General features: G+C 41.4%; 1 protein-coding gene across 2 annotated transcripts in view; it reads right to left on the bottom strand.

The window, feature by feature from the left end:
* klhdc4 (kelch domain containing 4) overlaps positions 1-6,942 on the bottom strand; it is a 31,627-nt gene extending 24,685 nt beyond the window's left edge. For both annotated transcript variants that reach the window (XM_060928480.1, XM_060928481.1), the window contains exon 1: positions 6,755-6,942. In XM_060928480.1, coding sequence (XP_060784463.1) covers positions 6,755-6,853 — 99 coding nt within the window. In that variant the 5' untranslated portion in view covers positions 6,854-6,942. The remainder of the gene's footprint in view (positions 1-6,754) is intronic.
* Positions 6,943-24,671: the final 17,729 nt, after the last annotated feature.

The raw sequence follows: 24,671 nt of genomic DNA, 5'->3' as shown, positions 1-24,671 counted from the left end.
GAGCTATAAAATGAGTTGTGGTCTATTTTTTACCGTAGCGTGTTATGTGTGTGCGGGGAAGGACACACATTAACAATTTGCATGTGTAGAATGGAATTTTCCACTCCAGCAGTTAGAAGTTGATCGTGCTTCCATTTGCGGTCTTTCTGTTACGCGGGTGATCTGTTCGGACGTTATCACTGAAAAGGTGAGTTTTGGCAGTTTTATTTTGTTTTAGTCTTGCAGTATAAGGCAACAGAATGTTTCTTTTTCATCTTACTTTCATATTTCGTAGTGTTTGTGTATTTTTGGCCAATATTTTGCAACCATGGTCAATTTAGATCGAACTTTTGATAGAATCTACGGCCAGTCATTTTGCCCCGCCCCCGCCCGGTGCGGTAGTGATGTCCCGTTGCTCGTGCGCCGCAGCAGAGACCCGCGCGACCTTCAGCCGGTACAGTCGCTGTTCTTTTACCACCGCCGTTATTCTCATCTTTCCGGTGTGTTCCTGATTTTTCCATTGTGCCCTATTTCGCCAAATCAAATACCCAAACTGTATCATATTATTCATATTTAAGTAAATAATCAATTCAGTCATCATAACTTGGCATTTTTAACCCAAGCAATCAAAAAGAGGAAATTTATTCAATATTTTCACTCATCTGTGAAGGAGGGGCTTTAATTCTTCATGATGGAGTTATTTTATATGGAAATCAATTTTACAAAAGCATTTGAATTGTAATCAAAAAAATGTTCCACAGTGGAGGCCAGATAAAGCAAGATGCTATCTTTATTCTTATTAAACATGACAAAAGAAACATTGAGTGTTGGGTAAATGCAAAAAAAAAAAGTAAAATTAGAAAATTTATTTTTTGACCATAATGTGCCAAATGAGAGACCAGTTTCTGAGACGGACCCATTTTATTTATATATAAATAAAAATGGGATACACCTTGTACTCCTGGATCCTGCAACTGATAAAAATGAGATACAAATACACGTACAACACTACACTAATTAAAGTGCTGATGACACGTTTTTGACATCTTTGGCGATGTTTTATAACATAAAAAGTAATTCCCGATGATCCATATATTAATTCGCGAAGGCGCCTATTTTACAAGTTATGATAAAAAACGCGGCTATTTGGGCAAACTTGACGGGGCTGCAGCACCCAGGAGACGAAAGAGGAGGAGGGGCTATATGACATCAGCGAAAGAACCTTCCTCCTAACTTACCAGTTTGTTGTTGATGCGACAGGTGTTCAGTTTATCATTATTATTAGACATTATTTTATATATATATATATATATATATATATATATATATATATATATATATACACACATACATACATATACACACACACATACATATACACACACACATACATATACACACACACATATATATATATATATATATATATATATATATGTGTGTGTGTATATGTATGTGTGTGTGTATATGTATGTGTGTGTGTATATGTATGTATGTGTGTATATATATATATATATATATATAGTTATTATGCCTTCGCGTTGTGTTGCTGGCTTTTGCTCCAAACCCCACAAGGATGGGGTAAGTTTATTCAAGTTTCCCAGAGATCCCGAGCTGCATGCGAAGTGGGTGAAGTAAGTCAGGCGCACTCGTGACAAGTGGGAGCCCTCACCAACATCCGTCCTGTGCTCTGAACACTTCGATTTGGATTGTTTTGACACCCTTCCCAGCTTAAAGGAATCTCTTGGGTGTTCAGTTCAGCACAAACGTGTGTTACTACCATCAGCAGTGCCTACACAGTGTTGCCAGATTGGGAGGTTTCCCACCCAGTTGAGCGGTTTCAAGTGCATTTTGGTGGGTTTTGAACATATTTTGGGCTGGAAAACTTCAGCAGTATCTGGCAACAGAACATATGTTGTGAAACGACATAAGGCCAAGAAAAAATAATTGTTTGTTTCCGGTTACCCGACCAACCGTTTAAAAAATGCCCCGACCCTAGACTTTTTTGTTAGATGTTTAAAAAAAAAAATGTATTTTCGCCGACCAACAATAAATTTTGAAAAAAAAAAAAATATCTGCATTACGATTTGCATAATATTGTCGATCTGACAAGTGACTAATTCTAAAACACATATATCGGACAAGAAACACTCATTGATTTCTCACGGCCTCAATCTGACGTCATGGCCTCTTTCCGGGAAACTCCGGCTTGTGTTGTACACAACGCTAGGCATCATGGCGGCCAATGAAGTGTTCTCGATTACCGTGATCGGTTGCGACCACACGGAAGATTGTAAGACAGTAAGTTCATTTTATAAGTTTTCAACTGTAAAAGAACTCTACGAACATTATCATCCTCCGCTGGACGAGTCATGCAAACAGTATACACACAGTGCCCAGGCTAACGGCGGTATCGATATCACGATGTTCTTTGTATTCATATTAAACATACAAGTTCACAACATAGTGTTCCTAATAAAGTTAAGGTTCAACATTTGTAGTTGTTATGTTTATAGTTCCTTTAAGCGTCCGAGCACTCCATATTTTATCCATGGGCTCCGAATCCTGTATTCCACAAGCTTCACTGGTTTTCTTAGACCTGGTTCTGGATGGTTGAGTCACAGAATGACACTTCCCCACTATGTGCCACTGTTTGTCCCACACCTAAAATTTATAAAAAAAAAAAAAAAAACCTACCTACCCAGTATTTTGTGTGATAAAAAAATAAAAAAATAAAAAGACCTACCTACCTACCCTATTTTTTTTCAAGATGTAATAGGAAACAAACAATTATTTTTTCTTGGCCTAAGATAAAGGTACGTAGAGCTATAGATTCTACATGATAATCATAAATGTAATCATAAAGTCGGCGTGATATCAGTCATGTATTTGCTTGTGAAAGCTTGCGGCTTTCATGTAACTGCCGCCTCGCAACGAGAGGCAAAGGGTAAAGAGGGTAGGCTATCATAGATTCTATTCGGAAGAGATCAACACAATTCTAGACTCCCAGAAGAGGAAGAGCTAGCACTAGAGAGTTCACCGGCGTTTTCATGCGCCATTTCCATTGAGTAGAACCAGAGTAGAACAGCCAGTGAACCGCAGCGTGTTCTTCCGCTGACGTCACAACATGGCCGCGAGCCACGGACCCAGTTTTCTTGCGCTGTGCAATTAAAAGTTGGATATTCGGGTAACAACAGCTTCTTTTCACGTAATTATAACAGAAATCTAACATGTTTGCCATGTTGTATAGTTTATTTAAGAAATTGCATAGAGTCATGTTCGTGTCATCAGCACTTTAAGGACAAATACAGCATCACTATTCACAAATCCAAGATAGCAACAGAACCAACAAAAACAAACACCACAATACACAATTACGCAACACATAAAACAACATGAATCACATGAATGAATTTTGAGTGAAAAACTGTACACTGACTGGAGAAGTGAAACTGTGCAGTGCATCGAGGACAAGATTTTTGTTTTTTTAAATCCATATTAAACCCAGGTTAAAAAAGTGCACCATTTCACACACCGTATAAAACTTTTAATTCTTTTGAAGAATTATTCATTTGAGTCCACAGACTGATCAACACTTGAAGTGTTATTTTAATAAACAGGGTTCCCACACCTTCTTAAACATCAAATTCAAGAACTTTCAAGACCCAATTCCATCAAATTCATAGTCTGAGACACGGATCGAAGTTAATTCCGGTTACAACACTCAAAAATTTTATAAATGAGAACTAGCACGCTTTACAAAAGCTCACAGTCAACATTTAAACAGAGAGAGACTCGAATGTGTCAAAACTTCTCAACTGCACTGTTACAGTGATGGCAGACTGTGTCGTCTCTTGCCTTCTCTAAAACAACGTGCATGTTGAGCGATAGAGAAAGAGGCGTACGAGCTGAAGAGCTCAGTAAACCCTCGTTTATTTCATTAGCACCAGCTTCACAATACAAAACACATTTTTCATGAATGTGGCCCAATGAACAGACAAATAAACACCACCTGCCTCAAGAAAGTACAACAGTCACCGCCACCATCACGTGCACGCAGGAGTGAGTGAAGTCGAATGATGGAGGTTAAACAGCGGCAAGAAAGCGAACGTTGAGCGAAGTTTATGGAGGTCACTTCATCCTGTAGAGCTTAACAAAGGTTTGCCAAAGTTAATCCCGAGCCCATGTGGTTGGTTCCATCAGCTAATGATGAATGACAGTTCTTGACACAGTGCCATCTAAAGAGCTTCAATTTCTATTCTTTGCACAAAATATATAAAAATTCCAGGACTTTCAGTGACCCATGCCTATTTATGTCGATATAGTTTCAAAAACTTTCAAGGCCTTGATTTTTTTTTCCCTTCTCAAATTCACAAACTTTCAAGGACCCTTGGGAACCGTGTAAAACCCAGAGGAGCTGAAAGTCTTATTGGAACATGTGAATTAGGCCCACTTACACGGGGACGGTCTGAAACAAAAATGCAAAAGTCCGTTTTCGTTCTCACTTTTTTCCGCGTCTACACGACCGTTTTCAAGGAGGAAATCTGCGTCTATACGGTGACGCATAAATGTGTGGAATTCAATTGGATGTGCATGCCAGGCAGCTAGGTGGTGCTGTGAAAGACCTCCGCTATGTCTGCACGCATGCGCAACGTCTTCCGTCTTGTCTGATCTGCATATCTGCGCCGCGAAAACTTTGACTACTCTGGCTATAGTAAGTAAGAAAGTCAGTAAAAAAGTAAGAGCATGCTATACCCGCCTCTGTTCATTAATGGTATATGTGCAGATTCGGTATAGATGTTCGAAGGACTCCTGGACGTTTATTAAAGCTGCCAGAGCAGCTTGAAGGTCCGTTGGATCGATGTAATCAGACATGCTCTTACTTTTTTACTTACTTTCTTACTTCCCGGGCTGGCATGTACAGTATATGACATAGGGGAGAGCGGGGTAAGATGAGCCAGGGGGTAAGATGAGCCACCCCCTGTTTCTAAGAAACAGTAAACAAATGTGACCATGTGACCACATTCAAAGGGGGGCGGGACCATTTACTTACACTTGTGGAGAGGAGCACCACATGTCAAACTAGGTGAGGGAGATATTTATAAAAATGTGTTTTTGTGCTTTCTAAGTCAATTCCATGTTTGTCCACAGTGAAGATGATTTAGAGAAGACAAAAGTAGAATAATATTTAGACACATTAGGGTTAAGTTAGTGGCTTTCTAAGCTATGATATGAATGCTAATAAAAATAATTTTGATTAGCCTAATCCCCTTTATTAGCATTTTTCTACAAAATGGTGGCCACAGGGTAAGACGAGCCATTAGATGTGGGGCAAGTTGAGCCTACCCCATTGGTGGCTGAGCTTACCCAATATGGATGACACTTAAGTTTTCACATTTACTGGTCATATACGACAACAACAACAACAACAACAAAAAATAAACAAACAAATAAATAACATGTTAATATAAATAATATGTTTAAAAGGTTTTTAATAAATAAAATAATGCCCTCTGTTATTACAGGTGTGCATGATGTGCATGATCTACGCATATCTCTCTCTATCCATCTATCTATCCCTCCCTATCCCATCTCGTTCTATCACCTCTCTCTTCATCTCCCCTTCTCTATGCAACGGCCCTATCCCCCACTTGATTGACTTGACTTGATTCATTGATTGCATTTCTAATAATAAAAGTTGTTTACTTTGTTAACCTAACATGTTTTGTGTTGGCTCAATTTACCCCACACAGTGGCTCATCTTACCCCGTGCATGGGGTAAGTTGAGCCACTTGACATTTTTTTTTCAAGAGGTAATATCACTCTAACCATAAGAGCTTATCAATTATGTTTTGCTCAGATAGTAACAGTACACTTTGAAATTTGGTATGGTGTGTAGACTGGAAGCAAAAATGGCTTTAACATGTAGTTATGATGAAAAATGTAAAAAGTGGCTCATCTTACCCTGCTCTCCCCTATGTATGACGTAAACGCGTACCCGACGTGAGCAGATCCGAGCAGAGTTTCGCGTATTGGGTAGTTTAGACGGATATGCAACGGGGGCTGTTTTTAACTTATCCACTCTGGAAGGCGTTTTCAATTTTTTCCGTTTTTCAGCCTCGGAAACGCCGTCCCTGTGTAGACGAAAGGCACTTCCGATAAAATATTTAGTCGTTTTTACCCGACAGCGTCCTCGTGTAAACGGGCCCTTAGTGATGGATGAACGTTACAGATGAGTGAGTGCATTATGACATCACAAAACATAACAGCCAATCATACATCAGTATGCAAATGTGGCTTATTAGAAGAAGGGGCAGGATGGAATTTGCAAACTGAGGCATTTAAACATCCCAAGGAAGGTTAAAATGCCTGGACTTGTGTGTGTTTTGGTGTTTAATGTTTTTAAGCACTTTATTAATCAGCATTTAACCTTTTTACAGCCTTTAGACGGTTTACAGCAGCAGGACATTTAATGAACTGGATTTACATGAAGAGTAAGGAGTTTTAAAACTTCACAAAAATAATAATTTGAAAAAAAAAGACATGTAAGGAGTATGTGCATGCATATTACTATGAATAATGTTTTATATTTGTAACTTTATTTACTTAATTAAGGTTTTCACGTAAAAGAATAAAAATTCCTGGTTGGTTTTGTTGTTGTTTGTTTGTTTGTTTGTTTGTTTTGTTTCCTGTCTAAAAATAATTTTGGCTGATTTCTCAAAGCAGTGCTGCAGAACAGACAGTTAGCTTTAGCATGTAGCAATAACACACTCACCTCTTCTTTTTTTGATCTCTTTGAGACCTTTTTCTCCATTTTGGCTGCCATCTTTTCTGCCCCCTTTACCTTCTTGTCTTTCTTGCCCTTTTTACCCATTTTTTAAAATTTAACAAATAATATTTCACACCCAAACTCCGGGAACCATCCACATGGACTTTTAAAATAGCTACTTCCGGAAACCGCGACTTCTTCGGTGGTGGTTCTTCTTCTGAGCTCAGAGCCTATTCCCCGCTGCAGAGACGAGTGAAGCCATCTGGCCGCCATCTTACCACTCCCATGCCGTGTATTTGGTTTGTGTGTTAAACCGTCGTATCCAATTAAATTTGCCCCAAGAAAAGTATCTCCTGACTTTTTTTTCTTCCTTTCATTTCCTCCTCTCATTTTCTCCACTGGGGCGGCACGGTGGTGTAGTGGTTAGCGCTGTCGCCTCACAGCAGGAAGGTCCGGGTTCGAGCCCCGTGGCCGGCGAGGGCCTTTCTGTGTGGAGTTTGCATGTTCTCCCCGTGTCCGCGTGGGTTTCCTCCGGGTGCTCCGGTTTCCCCCACAGTCCAAAGACATGCAGGTTAGGTTAACTGGTGACTCTAAATTGAGCGTAGGTGTGAATGTGAGTGTGAATGGTTGTCTGTGTCTATGTGTCAGCCCTGTGATGACCTGGCGACTTGTCCAGGGTGTACCCCGCCTTTCGCCCGTAGTCAGCTGGGATAGGCTCCAGCTCGCCTGCGACCCTGTAGAACAGGATAAAGCGGCTACAGATAATGAGATGAGATGAGATGAGATGAGATGAGATTTTCTCCACTTTACCCGCATTCCTTTCATCTTTATAGCTCTCTGCTTCACTGTTATTGTTTTTTCTTTTTCCAGTCTCTGATCATTTTTCTTTTTGAACGGCTCTTTTATGACCATAATTATTTCAACGGATAATATTTCAGTTTCTTATACAGTGTATCTTTCTCTTTCATATATTTCATTCATTCATTCATTCATTCATTCATAAATAAGCAAACAAATAAAACTCACACATATGCTGTACAATACTTCCTTTCTATTTAAGACAGTTGTTAAAACAGGATTATTTTCTCATGTTATTTGCCATTTTCACTTCATTCTCACAGTCATGTCTTAACAGTATTTATTGGTCACATAATTCACTCTCATTTTAGACACAAATGATTCGATTTTGATGCTTTTTTCTTTTTAAGACCACGCAATGTTTAGCAAATGGGGAAACCTTTAATGTGGTGAACAAATGCAATGAGAAATACAACGTCCAACAGTACGGATGCCGGATGCACCGTCTAGCCAAACGCTTCAATGAGAAGCATTCACTCACACTCCGCAAGCAGTTACCAAAACTCCTTTTGCATAGACATGAATTATTTCATCTTCCAATGCATACGCCATTCATAATTCTGATAAAAGTTGCATTTGTTTGTCACATTGTTTGCCAAGTTGTATTTCTCACTGCATTTGTTCACCACATTAAAGGTTTCCCCATTTGTTAAACACTGCGTGGGCTTAAAAAGTAAAAGCATCAAAATCGAATCGTTTGTGTCTGAAGTGACAGTGAATTATGTGACCAATTAATATTGTTAAGAATATTAAGACTGTGAGAATGAAGTGAAAATGGCAAATAACACGAGAAAATAATCCTGTTTTAACAACTGTCCTAAATAGAAAGGAAGTATTGTACAGCATTTGTGTTAGCATAATAAAAAACAAACATAATACATAGAAAGGAAGAAGAAATATATGAAAGAGAAAGGTGCACTGTATAAGAGAAAAACTGAAATAATCTCCATAAAAATAATTATAGCAGTAAAAGAGCCGTTCAAAAAAAAAAAGATCAGAGACTGAACTGGAAAAGGGAAAAAACTAACAGTGAAGCGGAACGCGATAAAGATATGTAAGGAATGGGGTAAAGGTGAGAAAATAAGAGAAGGTAATGAAAAGGGAGGGAAAAGTCAGGAGATAGTCTTGTTGGGGCAGGTTTAATCGTACGTATACCATGGTTTAATACACAAGCCAAATACACATGATGGGAGTGGTAAGATGGCGGCCAACTGGCTTCACTCTGACAAGTGAAACCAGTAGAAAAAAAATCACATACAGACTTACCTACAAGGTTTAATTCAGTTTCAAACACTTATCTTGTTTAATATACAATGATGAAATGTGTAAAAATTCAACCAGAAAGCGAGAAACAACACACAACATTATTTCTATGATTATTTTTCCAGCCATCGTGCATTTGCAGTGCCACCTAGTGGACTGGAGACGCTGCTATTCCAAACAGATGCTAATCTAAATGTCACATTAGCATTTAACTTCATTTATAAAACTGAACAGTTGCATTAAAAGCTCTCTCTCTCAGTGTGTACGATTAATATATAATCCCTTACTTCATGAAAGGACACGATTTCATATGTGTTGGATTCTTTGGCTAAACATTTAACCCATTCATCGTGAGTTAGCAAAGTTTTATTCACGCAGATCACTTCTTTAGCTTTTAGCCGTTTCAGAGGGTTCATTTTGAAAAAATTTTTTAAATATTGTTCCACTTTTAGTAAAATAGACAAAACAGTACAGAATGATTTAATAGCAGGAAAAAAATTCCACTTCCCACATGTTAGTGTTCAGTCTCCACCTCGTCTGATCATTGATGGTGAGCTCGGAGAACTGAGCTAAATCAGAAAGGTGTCAGCATGAACTTTTTCAGCAGTTTGTGCTCAATACTAACTCTGCATACTGGAAACATCCCACAGGATGTGCCACTGTTAGGTATAGTGCAAGACAAAAGAAATCATGTTAGGCAATGCTATAATGAAGCGAGCTGATTGGCTCTGATCATCCAAACAATGCAAATGTGAAAGACACAAGTTCAGCGTTGAAGTAAGTAGCAGCTATTGAGTACAAGCACAGAGTAGCATTAAAGTAGTTCAGTGAGTTCTAATATAGCATTAAACTCATCTCATCTCATTATCTCTAGCCGCTTTATCCTTCTACAGGGTCGCAGGCGAGCTGGAGCCTATCCCAGCTGACTACGGGCGAAAGGCGGGGTTCACCCTGGACAAGTCGCCAGGTCATCACAGGGCTGACACATAGACACAGACAACCATTCACACTCACATTCACACCTACGCTCAATTTAGAGTCACCAGTTAACCTAACCTGCATGTCTTTGGACTGTGGGGGAAACCGGAGCACCCGGAGGAAACCCACGCAGACACGGGGAGAACATGCAAACTCCGCACAGAAAGGCCCTCGCCGGTCACAGGGCCCGAACCCGGACCTTCCTGCTGTGAGGCGACAGCGCTAACCACTACACCACCGTGCCGCCCCAGCATTAAACTAGTATCTATAATTTTGCAACCTTTAGTTTTGAAGCGCTATGCTAATGTAGCGAATGACTCTCACTACGTTCAGACTGCAACCTGAAACGACCCATATCCGATTTGTTGTGAAATCCGATTTTTTTGTTAGGCCGTTCACATTACCAATTATATGAGACTTGTATGCGATCTCCAATATGAACGGAAAACGACCCAAAAGTGTCCCGCATGCGCAAATTGACACGTAATAAATAAGCACATCTACGTAATACTTAAACAAACAAAAAAAAAGCGCACTCTTCAAGTTTGCAAGTAAAGCATGGAGATGAGGCGAGACCTGGCGATGTGGTTTTTGTGGTGGCGGTGGAACTCACACAATAATCTGATTAATGTGGGCAGCAGACTAATGAGACCGAAGGTGTCAAATTACTGGAAATTTCCAGAACAATCTTATAATCTTGTAATACAGGATGGTTTAAGTTATAAATCAGTTATAGAAACTGTTTTATTTAATCAGGCTAACAGATCAACATCCAGGTCCCTACCAAATCCACCATTAGCTTGATCAATTCTATAAAAGTCTATTTAAATTCTGAAAACTGTACAAATGTTGTTGTTTTCCACCAAAGAGGCGGGATTAGCCAACGCAGAATAGTGACGTTTGTCTCTTGTTGATGACGTGTAGGTCGCATGAATGCGACCTGTCCGGTCAGACTGCAGTCGCATGTGAAAATAACGGATATGCATCGGAATTAGGACCACATATCCAAGCGGCCTGGGTCGCGTGTGAAAAAATTGGATCTGTGTCGTTCAGATTGTCAATAACAAATCGGATACAGGTCGCATATGGGCAAAAAAATCGGATAAATCATTTCAGGGTGCAGTCTGAACGTAGTCTAATGGAATATCTGCAAAGTTCAGACATCTCCACTGGTCACACTGGGGTTAAAGAGGACATTGACAGTGTAAATATTGCTGCAGGGCTCCGACAAATCACACAGCAGTGGCCTGGGATTGTGAACTTGTCACCCTGTGTTCTCGCTCGCACGTCACCAGTGCTCTCAGCCCTCACACTCCTGTCTGAAATGTAGCACAGGAAATCAGAATGATCAGAATCTGAGAGGAATTTCCCGTTTGGGAAGAGCACGGGACTTATCACTGGCCTCTTCGTTCATGCGTTATTGTGACACAGATGAAGCCAAGTCTGTCTTTAACCCTTCATTCAACTCAAGAGTGTGATGTTCTCTGATTGTCCACACGGTGGCAGCACCAGGAAGAAAAATGGCTGCTGAATGTAGCATTAAAATGATTGTGATGGATAAAACCTTCTGAAAAATAATGAAGGAATAAAAATTATGGAAAGTCGTATAGAATTCTGTTGGCTTGTGGTGATTTTTCTTTTTGTAGTGAGCTGTAATGGTATTTCGGCTTTTAACTGGCTTAATATCACAATGCTAAGAGTCCTCCAACTGATCCGAGATGTTGTGTAGTTTTCTGAATTGGGAATAAAACACAACAAGGCGTGCTGCTAGCGCCGTGATACGCTATGTGCTGTTAAACCACAGCAGTTCACTGTGTTCTCACTTGTGTTCCTGTTCTCACTTACATTATATACATATCTCTCTCTCTCTCTCTCTCTCTCTCTCTCACTCTCTCTCTTTCAAAGTTAATAAGACAAATGTGCAGCTTATGTTCCCCAGAAACCACAAAGAAGTGTAAACTCCTCTGTCCTGAAGATGCTGATAAACTTCAGAGACGTTACAGCTTCACCTCTGACTGTTACAAAGCTCTCACACTGGAGACTCCTTCCATAAACGTTCAATAAATGATGAAAAATGATTTATGGAGAATAATCCCTTCGGACACAAGGAAAAATTTTATGGAACTTCATGGGTACAATTGTACACATTCTGTCCGAAGAGGTTAATAGTCTTCAATCTGTGATCTTCTCTGTAAGGAACCAGGGAAAAAATGCAGGGTTTTATACACAGGAATGCCTAATGTCCCTTTAAAGGAGCACTTTATTGGTTCTTTAGCCTGATCTCTATCCCTCAGACTTGTGTAGTGTGTGTGTGTGTGTGTGTGTGTGTGTGTGTGTGTGTGTGTGTGTGTGTGAGAGAGAGAGAGAGAGAGAGAGAGAGAGAGAGAGAGAGAGAGAGAGAGAAACAAGAAGTTAACAACATTTAGAGGAATTTGTGGTTTCATCAAAACTGCCAGTGCAGTAGGAAGCCACAGAGGTGGCAACTTTGCGAACACAAAAATCTAAGCATGCATGATCATCAAGAAGAAGAAGAAGAGGAATTTTGCCATAAATGCCCTGGTGTACAGTGGTGCTTGAAAGTTTGTGAACCCTTTAGAATTTTCTATATTTCTGCATAAATATGACCTAAAACATCATCAGATTTTCACACAAGTCCTAAAAGTAGATAAAGAGAACCCAGTTCAACAAATGAGACAAAAATATTATACTCTGTCATTTATTTATTGAGGAAAATGATCCAGTATTACATATCTGTGAGTGGCAAAAGTATGTGAACCTCTAGGATTAGCAGTTAATTTGAAGGTGAAATTAGAGTCAGGTGTTTTCAATCAATGGGATGACAATCAGGTGTGAGTGGGCACCCTGTTTTATTTAAAGAACAGGGATCTATCAAAGTCTGATCTTCACAACACATGTTTGTGGAAGTGTATCATGGCACGAACAAAGGAGATTTCTGAGGAGCTCAGAAAAAGCGTTGTTGATGCTCATCAGGCTGGAAAAGGTTACAAAACCATCTCTAAAGAGTTTGGACTCCACCAATCCACAGTCAGACAGATTGTGTACAAATGGAGGAAATTCAAGACCATTGTTACCCTCCCCAGGAGTGGGCGACCAACAAAGATCACTCCAAGAGCAAGGCGTGTAATAGTCGGCGAGGTCACAAAGGACCCCAGGGTAACTTCTAAGCAACTGAAGGCCTCTCTCACATTGGCTAATGTTAATGTTCATGAGTCCACCATCAGGAGAACACTGAACAACAATGGTGTGCATGGCAGGGTTGCAAGGAGAAAGCCACTGCTCTCCAAAAAGAACATTGCTGCTCATCTGCAGTTTGCTAAAGATCACGTGAACAAGCCAGAAGGCTATTGGAAAAATGTTTTGTGGATGGATGAGACCAAAATAGAACTTTTTGGTTTAAATGAGAAGCGTTATGTTTGGAGAAAGGAAAACACTTCATTCCAGCATAAGAACCTTATCCCATCTGTGAAACATGGTGGTGGTAGTATCATGGTTTGGGCCTGTTTTGCTGCATCTGGGCCAGGACGGCTTGCCATCATTGATGGAACAATGAATTCTGAATTATACCAGCGAATTCTAAAGGAAAATGTCAGGACATCTGTCCATGAACTGAATCTCAAGAGAAGGTGGGTTATGCAGCAAGACAACGACCCTAAGCACACAAGTCGTTCTACCAAAGAATGGTTAAAGAAGAATAAAGTGAATGTTTTAGAATGGCCAAGTCAAAGTCCTGACCTTAATCCAATGGAAATGTTGTGGAAGGACCTGAAGCGAGCAGTTCATGTGAGGAAACCCACCAACATCCCAGAGTTGAAGCTGTTCTGTACGGAGGAACGGGCTAAAATTCCTCCAAGCCGGTGTGCAGGACTGATCAACAGTTACCGCAAACGTTTAGTTGCAGTTATTGCTGCACAAGGGGGTCACACCAGATACTGAAAGCAAAGGTTCACATACTTTTGCCACTCACAGATATGTAATATTGGATCATTTTCCTCAATAAATAAATGACCAAGTATAATATTTTTGTCTCATTTGTTTAACTGGGTTCTCTTTATCTACTTTTAGGACTCGTGTGAAAATCTGATGATGTTTTAGGTCATATTTATGCAGAAATATAGAAAATTCTAAAGGGTTCACAAACTTTCAAGCACCACTGTATGTCAATGAACAAGACGACATCTTTCTTTCTTTTTTTCAGAAACAGCAAGAGAACACATGGTAGGAGCGACACCTAATATTTTGCAACTCATCTGTTTGCTTTTGTTTTGTTTTTGTTTTTTTTAACCAAAAGAGCCCATAGTCCCACCCAATGGTTAAATTGGGATTGGTTATGTGGGGGGGCTCTGCCTCGTACCCGCCCCTGCCCCCGCCGCCCTGCCCCAATATACTTTTTGGAAAATAACCCTCTAATTTGATAACCATATCATATTGCACAGAGATATACACCTTATCTGTGTGTTGTAGGCCTATGTGTGTCTTGTAGTGCCCCCCTACACATTATGGCAGTTTGAATGTAGATTGGTTGGCCAATGTAACAGATTGTACAGGTTGTTGTACATTGGTTTGAAGGAAATGATTAGTGGGGGGGGGGTCTGGGGGTCCTCCCCCAGAAGTTTTTTATTATCATACATGTTATTTGCTGAATTCTGGTGCATTTTAATAAGTTGTTAGCTGACTTTACAGAGGTAGGTTGAGCAATATCATGTTAAATCTTGTCACATGCCTACAGGTGAAAAATGTGAAGGAGAAATGTTCAGTGAGAAAATTTGAAGGCTTGCACAATCTTAAACCAAAACAGTTGATTTATTTTGGAGGATAAATGTTAAATATGCCAAAACACTGTCAGTCAAATTGTCAATCAAATATATTCATGCAGTGAATGCAACCAAATACAAACAACACTATAACATTGGAAGCATTTATTATTGTTATTATTATTATGTATTCAATTATTTATTTGGCATGTGGTGCTTTTTGTATTGTCTAGAACATACATAAGATGAGCATGTTATAGCAGCAAAATAGAAGCACAATCATTTGAATGCAGCAAAAGTTTTACATAATAATAACAATAATAATTACACTAATAATACACTAATAATATTAACAATAAATAATAATAAATTAACATTAAATTAAATATTAACAATAAATAATAAAACACTAATAATATTAACAATACAGTGAACATAATCATTATCATATTTTTTATTATTAAAAACAAAATATCAAATAATACTGAAGAGGGGAAAAAATAATACTGATCTGAATATGTTGTGTTTTTATTTTTAGACAGTATGTGTTTAGCTAAACACATACTGTCTAAAAATAAAAACACAACATATTTAGATCAGTATTATTTTTTTCCCCTGGAAATTGAACTCGCCAAATGCACAGACAGTTCGTTCAAGCACCTCTGATGGATTAGGATCGTATGCAGGTAAAAGGGGAGACGGTGTACGGAGAAAATTATAAACAAGTCACAACACTGAAACACAAGCCCAAAAACCCGCAAACCACGACTTCTGATTTTTTTTTAAAGCGAGCTCACAAAAAAAGAAACCCCAAAGTCGCTTATAAAAAGCGGAATTGGCAACCCACGCAGTGTTCCAGAAACCAGAATCTCTGATCGCAAGTTCTGTTCTAAATAGCTTTGACAGGTCGTCTCATCTCATCTCATTATCTGTAGCCGCTTTATCCTTCTACAGGGTCGCAGGCGAGCTGGATCCTATCCCAGCTGACTACGGGTGAAAGGCGGGGTTCACCCTGGACAAGTCGCCAGGTCATCACAGGGCTGACACATAGACACAGACAACCATTCACACTCACATTCACACCTACGCTCAATTTAGAGTCACCAGTTAACCTAACCTACATGTCTTTGGACTGTGGGGGAAACCGGAGCACCCGGAGGAAACCCACGCGGACACGGGGAGAACATGCAAACTCCGCACAGAAAGGCCCTCGCCGGCCCCGGGGCTCGAACCCAGAACCTTCTTGCTGTGAGGCGACAGCGCTAACCACTACACCACCGTGCCGCCTTGACAGGTCGTCTTATCAGGAAAACTATGATCTATCTCATAAAAGTCATGGGTTTATTGATTAATAAAACGATATTTAATTATTCAGAACTGAAAATCATGAAAAGGGTTTGTTGCTTTTGATGTGTGCGTGATCATATGCCATCCGCTCCGAGCTTATGTGCCGGGGCTCAGCCCCGGACAGCCCCGGCCCAACTTAACCCCTGGGCGAGAGGCCGAGTGCTATCGAAATGGAGATCGGCGCCGCACCCATACGCCTTAAAGAGTTGGTTAGTACTGGGACAGGAGACTGCCTGGGAAGACCAGATTCTGGTGTAAGAGGGACTTTGACTTTTGAAACAAACAAACACTTTTTCATGTCCCACTTCCTTTCCCTGTCTTTTCTGCTTTCACTGGGTGAATTTTATTCCTATTTGCTCAGATCTCTGCTTTACACTGGGACGAATTCCGCCCAACATTGACACGATTTTCTCATAACCAACAAATTTCCAGCGAATATGAAAACTGAGAAATGACGACTGGGCCTCGTAGTGTGACATAATCAAAGAATAGCGATGTGGTGTCCAAGACGTAAGTCTACCATGTCAGAATTGTTTGTATTTTCTTGTCTTGTTTGATCCTCCTACGACATTATTTTACAGACTTTTAGCAGAAACTCTTATCCAGAGGGACGTACAACATACCCAGAGCGGCCTGGTGGAGCAGTTGGGGGTTAAGTACCTTGCTCAAGGGCACTTCAACAATTCCTGTTGGTCCAGGGAATCAAACCAGCAACCTTTTGGTCCCAAAGCTGCTTTTTTAACCATTAGGTCATAGCTTCCCCTACATGATCTTTAACATTCCTTCTGTAGCAATGACCGACAGTTTCTTGACCCTCTTGCCTGACGACATGCAAGGACGTGAACGATGATTAGTCGGGGTTAAACTTGTAGCATTGCCGATCACCTGATTTCAACACGGCAAGAATTTATCCCACGATGATTGCATTAATCACGAATGACAATAATATCGTGTGTCTGATTAGCTGGGATGATCAGGATTAGCTGTAGCGCCTGCTTTAGCTGTGTAGTTTTCAGGAGTCTCCTGGACCTCCACAGCACTGGGTCAAAGACCATAAATGCGATGGCTAAACCCCAGATATGCATCTCTGCACCATGGAACAAGACCATAGCTTGTCTAAACACTCGTTTTACTTTCAGCATGAAAAGTCTTTCCGTTTCCTTAATCTCTCTGATGTTATCTCCAGCTACACCTTTTGAAAGTCCTTGTGGATTAGCAGCAAAGCTAAACTTTGTCCTGTAGAACCGTGACATGCCCATGTGGTTTAGAGCCTTTGAGGCTCAAGACCACTTTCTGGGAGTCTGATTGCATCAAGTCTGAGACTAAAAGAAATTTCCTGTTCTGAGTCACTTTTAACGAACATCTGTGTGTGTCACAGAATCCGGAGTCTTTCTATTCAGTCAAGTCTCTGTATCCCCTCGAGGAAAAGATGCTCAAGTGAAATTCCAATAAAACAACTTGATTTCGTTCATCTACGTGTAAAATTATGGTATTTACTGTATCATACTTCTATTTCCTGCTAATATGGTTTACGGAGTAACTCCTGGATATAAATAATCACGTAGTATAATACAATAAAATAATACTAACTTGAATATTAGAACGTTAGCTAAGAGAACATTAAGAGCCCTGACACTGGAGACTCCTTCCAACAATATCAATGATTACAGTCCCTGTGCGTGAGCTGTTGCTATAGAGGATGTGCAGTCTCGTGACCCATCCGTGTTTACTCCGCCATATTGGACGGCTTCAGGATTGTTTACCTTGCGCGAGTGTAATGGATCCAGGGAGTAATCCCCAAGAAAATTCAGAAAATACCCCATCTACATCGCGCGATTACTTGTCTAAGTTTGTTCAGCATCTTGAAGGTGATGTGAGGCAGCGTTACGTGGAAAAGTGTTCCAGGTTGGGGATTGCAGATCCGTACAACTTGCCGCAATCCTTGTTCAGGGAAATTCGGAGCTGCGGTGCCGGCGATTTGCCCGATCTGGCCTACCACGACATTTACAATTTTCTTGTTAATCGTGAATCGTGTTACACTGGCAAAGCCCTCAAAGCTTACAAGAGCCTGGAAGCTTATAAATATTTTGTTGCGGGATGGATATCCCAACTATACCTCTGGAAGGTTCTGAAGAAGAATGTCTACTTGATAACCTCACGGGTAAGTGGCATTCAGACGTTTATCATAAAGAGACTATGCAGGACGTTTTATCGTAAGAATGTTTGAAATCTAAACTCAGGTCCAGATAATGACAGGGTTGTAAATATGTATGTTTTTGTCTGAAAAAAAAAATCACAAATCACCGCTATCTTTATCTGTGCAGAATTATTATTCAGTATCAGATATAAAAGTATTAGAAGATTACACCTACCTGATATGAAGTGTTCACTACAAATTCGGCTGGTAGAACTGGGGTACCAGTTTTCTCTTCGCACAGCGGACACCCATTTTGCGCGTCTCTCCTCGTCTGCGGGGAATCTATAAAATGACACGCCCTCCTTTTGGCCCTGTCTATTGGTACAACCAAATGCTGAACAAGATATAACCATTCTCGAAAGATCTACTCCCACACACTTGATAATTAGAACGGGTTCGTCTAAGTTCTATGCACGGCCACGCCGTCCAAGATGGCAGATAAACAAATATCACGTGACCTTGTGATGTCACGTGCACGCTCTCTGTAGAAATGATACCATTGTAAAGAGTGATTATATGAGTTACTATATCCTTCCTGGCAAAAAAGCTCGAACCAATCTGGCCATTTTATCAACAAGGCGTTTGTTCCCCCCCACAAACCTGTCACTCACTCACTCAATGTTTTTTTTTTTTGCACCAGTCTGTGACCGCATTAATTATAAATAAACCTGTGATTTGGAGCTGCGCTACTGTCTGAGCTGCTGTTCTGGAAAATCAATCAGTATCTTCTGATCAATCAAATTTGAACATTCAACACAATACAACATGACGTGTTGGTGGTTAAGAGAATTATTCGCATAGCTTAGACTCAGGAAGCACATGACTGCTCGTGCTGTACGCTGTGAAGAGGGTATTGTGTGTTAGCATGCTAATTTCTCCTCCTTCGCAATCACCCTTCTCACCAGAAGCATTTTGGCCTTCAAAACACACACACACACACACACACACACACACACACACACACACACACACACACACACACGCGTTGTTCTGGTCTCATGATTGCCCTGGGGTTTCTCTTGTGAGACAGGAAGCAATGTTTATTTATTTGTGGTGGGGGTTTTTTTCTGTGGTTTTGTAGCAGATTTGGATGACTTGAAGTTCTGTGGCTTTTCTATTGTAGATTGATTTTGATGTCAGGATCAAAAGGTAAGAACAGGGTTGTGTGTGTGTGTGTGATGAATCAATACAACCTGCGTCAACAAACCTCTTCAGTGCTCAGGAGAGTCGTGATTACAGGAAGACCCTGAGATTCAGAGATCAGACCGACGGAAATTGCGTCTCTGACGATATTGAATATGATTGCAGAGAACAATGCTATCTTTTAAATAAAGGAAAATTACACATGTTCTGTGCTACTCAAATACAAGAGACACACACACGCACGCACACACTGACGTTAAGGCCTGGTCCCACAATACCGATAACTACAACTATAATGATAAATATAAATAAATCATTCCCCAGGCGGCACGGTGGTGTAGTGGTTAGCGCTGTCGCCTCACAGCAAGAAAGTCCTGGGTTCGAGCCCAGCGGCCGACGAGGGCCTTTCTGTGCGGAGTTTGCATGTTGTCCGCGTGGGTTTCCTCCGGGTGCTCCGGTTTCCCCCACAGTCCAAAGACATGCAGGTTAGGTTAACTGGTGACTCTAAATTGAGCGTAGGTGTGAATGTGAGTGTGAATGGTTGTCTGTGTCTATGTGTCAGCCCTGTGATGACCTGGCGACTTGTCCAGGGTGAACCCCGCCTTTCGCCCGTAGTCAGCTGGGATAGGCTCCAGCTCGCCTGCGACCCTGTAGAACAGGATAAAGCGGCTAGAGATAATGGATGGATGGATGAAATCGGTCCTGTCCAGTTTATGTGGTCGGTGCTCACACCAGACCTATAACGATCCCCATAGCCCAGGCCTGGGTTTATCTGTTACGGTGAGATCACTTCTTGTTTACATGTAACGTTGTCTGAGCACGTGCTGTTTTCCCCGGGCATCCATGTTGCATCATGAAGTCACAGAATACAGATTCACGGAAAATAAAAAATATAATACAAAGCACGGATCTTTTATCTTTTATTCACGGACATGTGATTATTTTCAGTGTAAATATCAATCGTAAATTAATAAAGTAAACATATAAATGCAGGTAAGATATTTTAATTAGGAACTTCGGCAGTCCAAACATTTAACTGTTTTAGACTTCTTAATTTTTTTTATCCGTGATGCATCTTCCGGATGAAATCGGTAACCAATCTGTAATATACTGAAACGTCCGTCACTGATCCGTAAATTATCAGCATCCATGATGCATCCGTGTTTTATCAGCCACCGGAGTGTGTACATGGGTTGTTTTAGAGTCCAAGCTGTACAGTATGACCCGGAATAATGTGCTACTACTTGGAAAAAACTTCCATGACTATTCCTAAGTTGCATGTGTTTATTTCCCTGAGTGTCAGGACCAAGCAGGATTATAGTTGTGGTGTTTCTGCTCCAGACTGGAACTAAACTCAGCCAGACGGACAGTCAGAGCTGGAGTTATAGTTATAGTTATCGGTGTTGTGGGACCAGGTCTTCAATGTCAGATCCTCATACCGTAAGCCACTACGCCGTCTCATCAGTTAAATGTATTTTAAACAAACTGAGGAATGAAAAATGAAAGCTAATAGTATTAACGCCCCTGAGTGGGTCATGAACTGTCTCTCCAGCTCCTGTGGCTGTTCATATGATCATCACAAGACTCCAAATCCACGACACTGTGAAGCTACGGTACACATTACAGACCAACGTGTTTCACGTGTTCAGCCCTGTCTTAGCCTTGAGTGCGCATTAAACTGACACTTTCTTAATTTATGGCTACAAGTGCATGTAAAAAGGTCACTCTGGTTCATTTGAGTGCTGCTTGAACTCACCTTCTGAGCTGCTGATGCTTTCAGTCCGTCACATGAACATCCACTTAAACACAGGACGACGCAGCACCTACGCAAAGTCTCAGTGTTCTCAGGGTTCTATGTTTTCATTACACTGTCTTCCCGAGACGAGTAATATACTGTAAATATTTACATTAATAAACAACTGGGAAAATATTTTCAGTAAAGTTCAGTAATATAGTATATAACACAATAAAAAAAATAACCCATGATGCAGTACATCAGGACAAAAGTGACTTGATCCAACTGAACTGAAGGTTAAGGATCTTGCTCAAGGACCCAACTACTGTACAGCAGCTTGGCAGTGCAGGGATTTGATCACACAATCATCTGATTGTTAACTCAACACCTTAACCATAACTCACTTAACTAGCTTGTGATGGAGGTGGTTGAATGAACACACAGTTTTATTGATTCAGTGGTTCATTGGCTTTGAGCTCAGAAGGTAGTGTGTTCAAATCCCCCCACAATCAAACTGCCAGGGTTTTGTCCTTGAGCAAGATGTTTTTAACCTTCAGCTCAGTTCCAGTCATCTTCAGCTGAGCCAGTGTATTGGATGAGGTGTTATTTTATACTATGAGAAAGAGATTACTGTTCTTTACTCTAAACATAGTTCACTGGAAACGCTGTTGTTTCTACATGTTCTCTGTTAACACGATACTTTCAAAACTTCACGCAGAAAAACAGGGGTGTTGCTGAAATCATGTGATAGCTGTGAGGCGTGAGGGACATGTGAAGGTGAAGGTGAAATGACATCACTGTTCATGTTTCTCTAGTAAATCTTAATTCAATTCCAAATGCATTAATACACCACTGAATGGGGCTGCACGGTGGTGTAGTGGTTAGCGCTGTCGCCTCACAGCAAGAAGGTCCGGGTTCGAGCCCCGTGGCCGGTGAGGGCCTTTCTGTGTGGAGTTTGCATGTTCTCCCCGTGTCCGCGTGGGTTTCCTCCGGGTGCTCCGGTTTCCCCCACAGTCCAAAGACATGCAGGTTAGGTTAACTGGTGACTCTAAATTGAGCGTAGGTGTGAATGTGAGTGTGAATGGTTGTCTGTGTCTATGTGTCAGCCCTGTGATGACCTGGCGACTTGTCCAGGGTGAACCCCGCCTTTCACCCATAGTCAGCTGGGATAGGCTCCAGCTTGCCTGCGACCCTGTAGAAGGATAAAGCGGCTACAGATAATGAGATGAGATGAGACACCACTGAATGTTTATACACTCACCAGTAGGCATGGAATGATTCCCTAATTCACGTTTCGATCGATTCATGATTTGATTTTTGGAAAAAAAAGGAAAATATTTTTGCAATGTTACCAAAAAAATTAAACATTTATTTTCCTATTCTTTATCAACTTAAATATTGATTTTCTTTAATTAAATTAAACCTTTTGTTTCATTTTATTAATAAACAGCAATAATTATTTGCAGGTTGATGTGCTGGTTCAGGAATCATTTAAGCCACTCCCTTTCTGAATTGTTTGAGCTGATACCCATCCCCATAGCTGGTATGTATTATCTTGTTTCAATACATTTTATTTCCTAGCGCAGGGCGTCCTAACCACGTGTTAGTCTGTTTACAAACCACTCGCTCAGCAGCCAGTTCAGAAAAGTCACGTGAGATCATGTGTGGGTCAGAGGTCGTGACCGCAGAACACAGCAAACATGGTGGATGGCCCAAACGATCTCCATGAGAAGATTCCTGAACTGAGACAAATTGAAATATTTCAAAAAATTTTATAAAAATTATATATAGATTTAGGCACTGCCTAAAAGCAGAGCTCCCATCTATTTCTGGGTTGTAGAATTTTCTTATATCATAGCCAGTTCTTTTGTTTTTTTTCTTTACTGGCTAGCACTGGCCACTAGGCGGTGTGTATGACTGGTAATTACTAGCACTGACCACTAGGCGGTGTGTATGACTGGTAATTACTAACACTGGCCACTAGGCGGTGTGTGTGTGACTGGTAATTACTAACACTGGCCACTAGGCGGTGTGTATGACTGGTAATTACTAGCACTGACCACTAGGCGGTGTGTATGACTGGTAATTACTAACACTGACCACTAGGCGGTGTGTATGACTGGTAATTACTAGCACTGACCACTAGGCGGTGTGTATGACTGGTAATTACTAACACTGACCACTAGGCGGTGTGTGTGACTGGTAATTACTAGCACTGACCACTAGGCGGTGTGTATGACTGGTAATTACTAACAGTGGCCACTAGGCGGTGTGTGTGACTGGTAATTACTAACACTGGCCACTAGGCGGTGTGTGTGACTGGTAATTACTAACACTGGCCACTAGGCGGCGTGTATGACTGATAATTACTAACACTGGCCACTAGGCGGCGTGTATGACTGGTAATTACTAACACTGGCCACTAGGTGGCGTGTATGACTGGTAGTTACTAACACTGACCACTAGGCGGCGTGTGTGACTGGTAATTACTAACACTGGCCACTAGGCGGCGTGTATGACTGGTAATTACTAACACTGGCCACTAGGCGGCGTGTATGACTGGTAGTTACTAACACTGACCACTAGGCGGCGTGTGTGACTGGTAATTACTAACACTGGCCACTAGGCGGCGTGTATGACTGGTAATTACTAACACTGACCACTAGGCGGTGTGTGTGACTGGTAATTACTAACACTGACCACTAGGCGGTGTGTGTGACTGGTAGTTACTAACACTGGCCACTAGGCGGTGTGTGTGACTGGTAGTTACTAACACTGGCCACTAGTCGGTGTGTGTGACTGGTAGTTACTAACACTGGCCACTAGGCGGTATGTATGACTGGTAGTTACTAACACTGGCCACTAGGCGGTGTGTCTCATCTCATCTCATTATCTCTAGCCGCTTTATCCTGTCCTACAGGGTCGCAGGCGAGCTGGATCCTATCCCAGCTGACTACGGGTGAAAGGCGGGGTACACCCTGGACAAGTCACCAGGTCATCACAGGGCTGACACATAGACACAGACAACCATTCACATTCACATTCACACCTACGCTCAATTTAGAGTCACCAGTTAACCTAACCTGCATGTCTTTGGACTGTGGGGGAAACCGGAGCACCCGGAGGAAACCCACGCGGACACGGGGAGAACATGCAAACTCCGCACAGAAAGGCCCTCGCCGGCCACGGGGCTCGAACCCGGACCTTCTTGCTGTGAGGCGACAGCGCTAACCACTACACCACCGTGCCGCCCTTAGGCAGTGTGTATGACTGGTAATTACTAACACTGGCCACTAGGTGGTGTGTCTCATCTCTCATCTCATTATCTCATCTCATCTCATCTCATCTCATTATCTGTAGCCGCTTTATCCTGTTCTACAGGGTTGCAGGCGAGCTGGAGCCTATCCCAGCTGACTATGGGCGAAAGGCAGGGTACACCCTGGACAAGTCATCAGGTCATCACAGGGCTAGGCGGTGTGTATGACTGGTAATTACTAACACTGGCCACTAGGCGGTGTGTCTCTCATCTCATCTCATTATCTGTACCCGCTTTATCCTGTTCTACAGGGTCGCAGGCAAGCTGGAGCCTATCCCAGCTGACTACGGGCGAAAGGACCTACACCCTGGACA

Source organism: Neoarius graeffei, chromosome 8 (genome assembly GCF_027579695.1).
Source record: "Neoarius graeffei isolate fNeoGra1 chromosome 8, fNeoGra1.pri, whole genome shotgun sequence".
Lineage (NCBI taxonomy): Eukaryota > Metazoa > Chordata > Actinopteri > Siluriformes > Ariidae > Neoarius > Neoarius graeffei.
The sequence above is the reverse complement of the archived record's forward strand: the minus strand, read 5'-3'. Positions and strand labels throughout refer to the sequence as shown.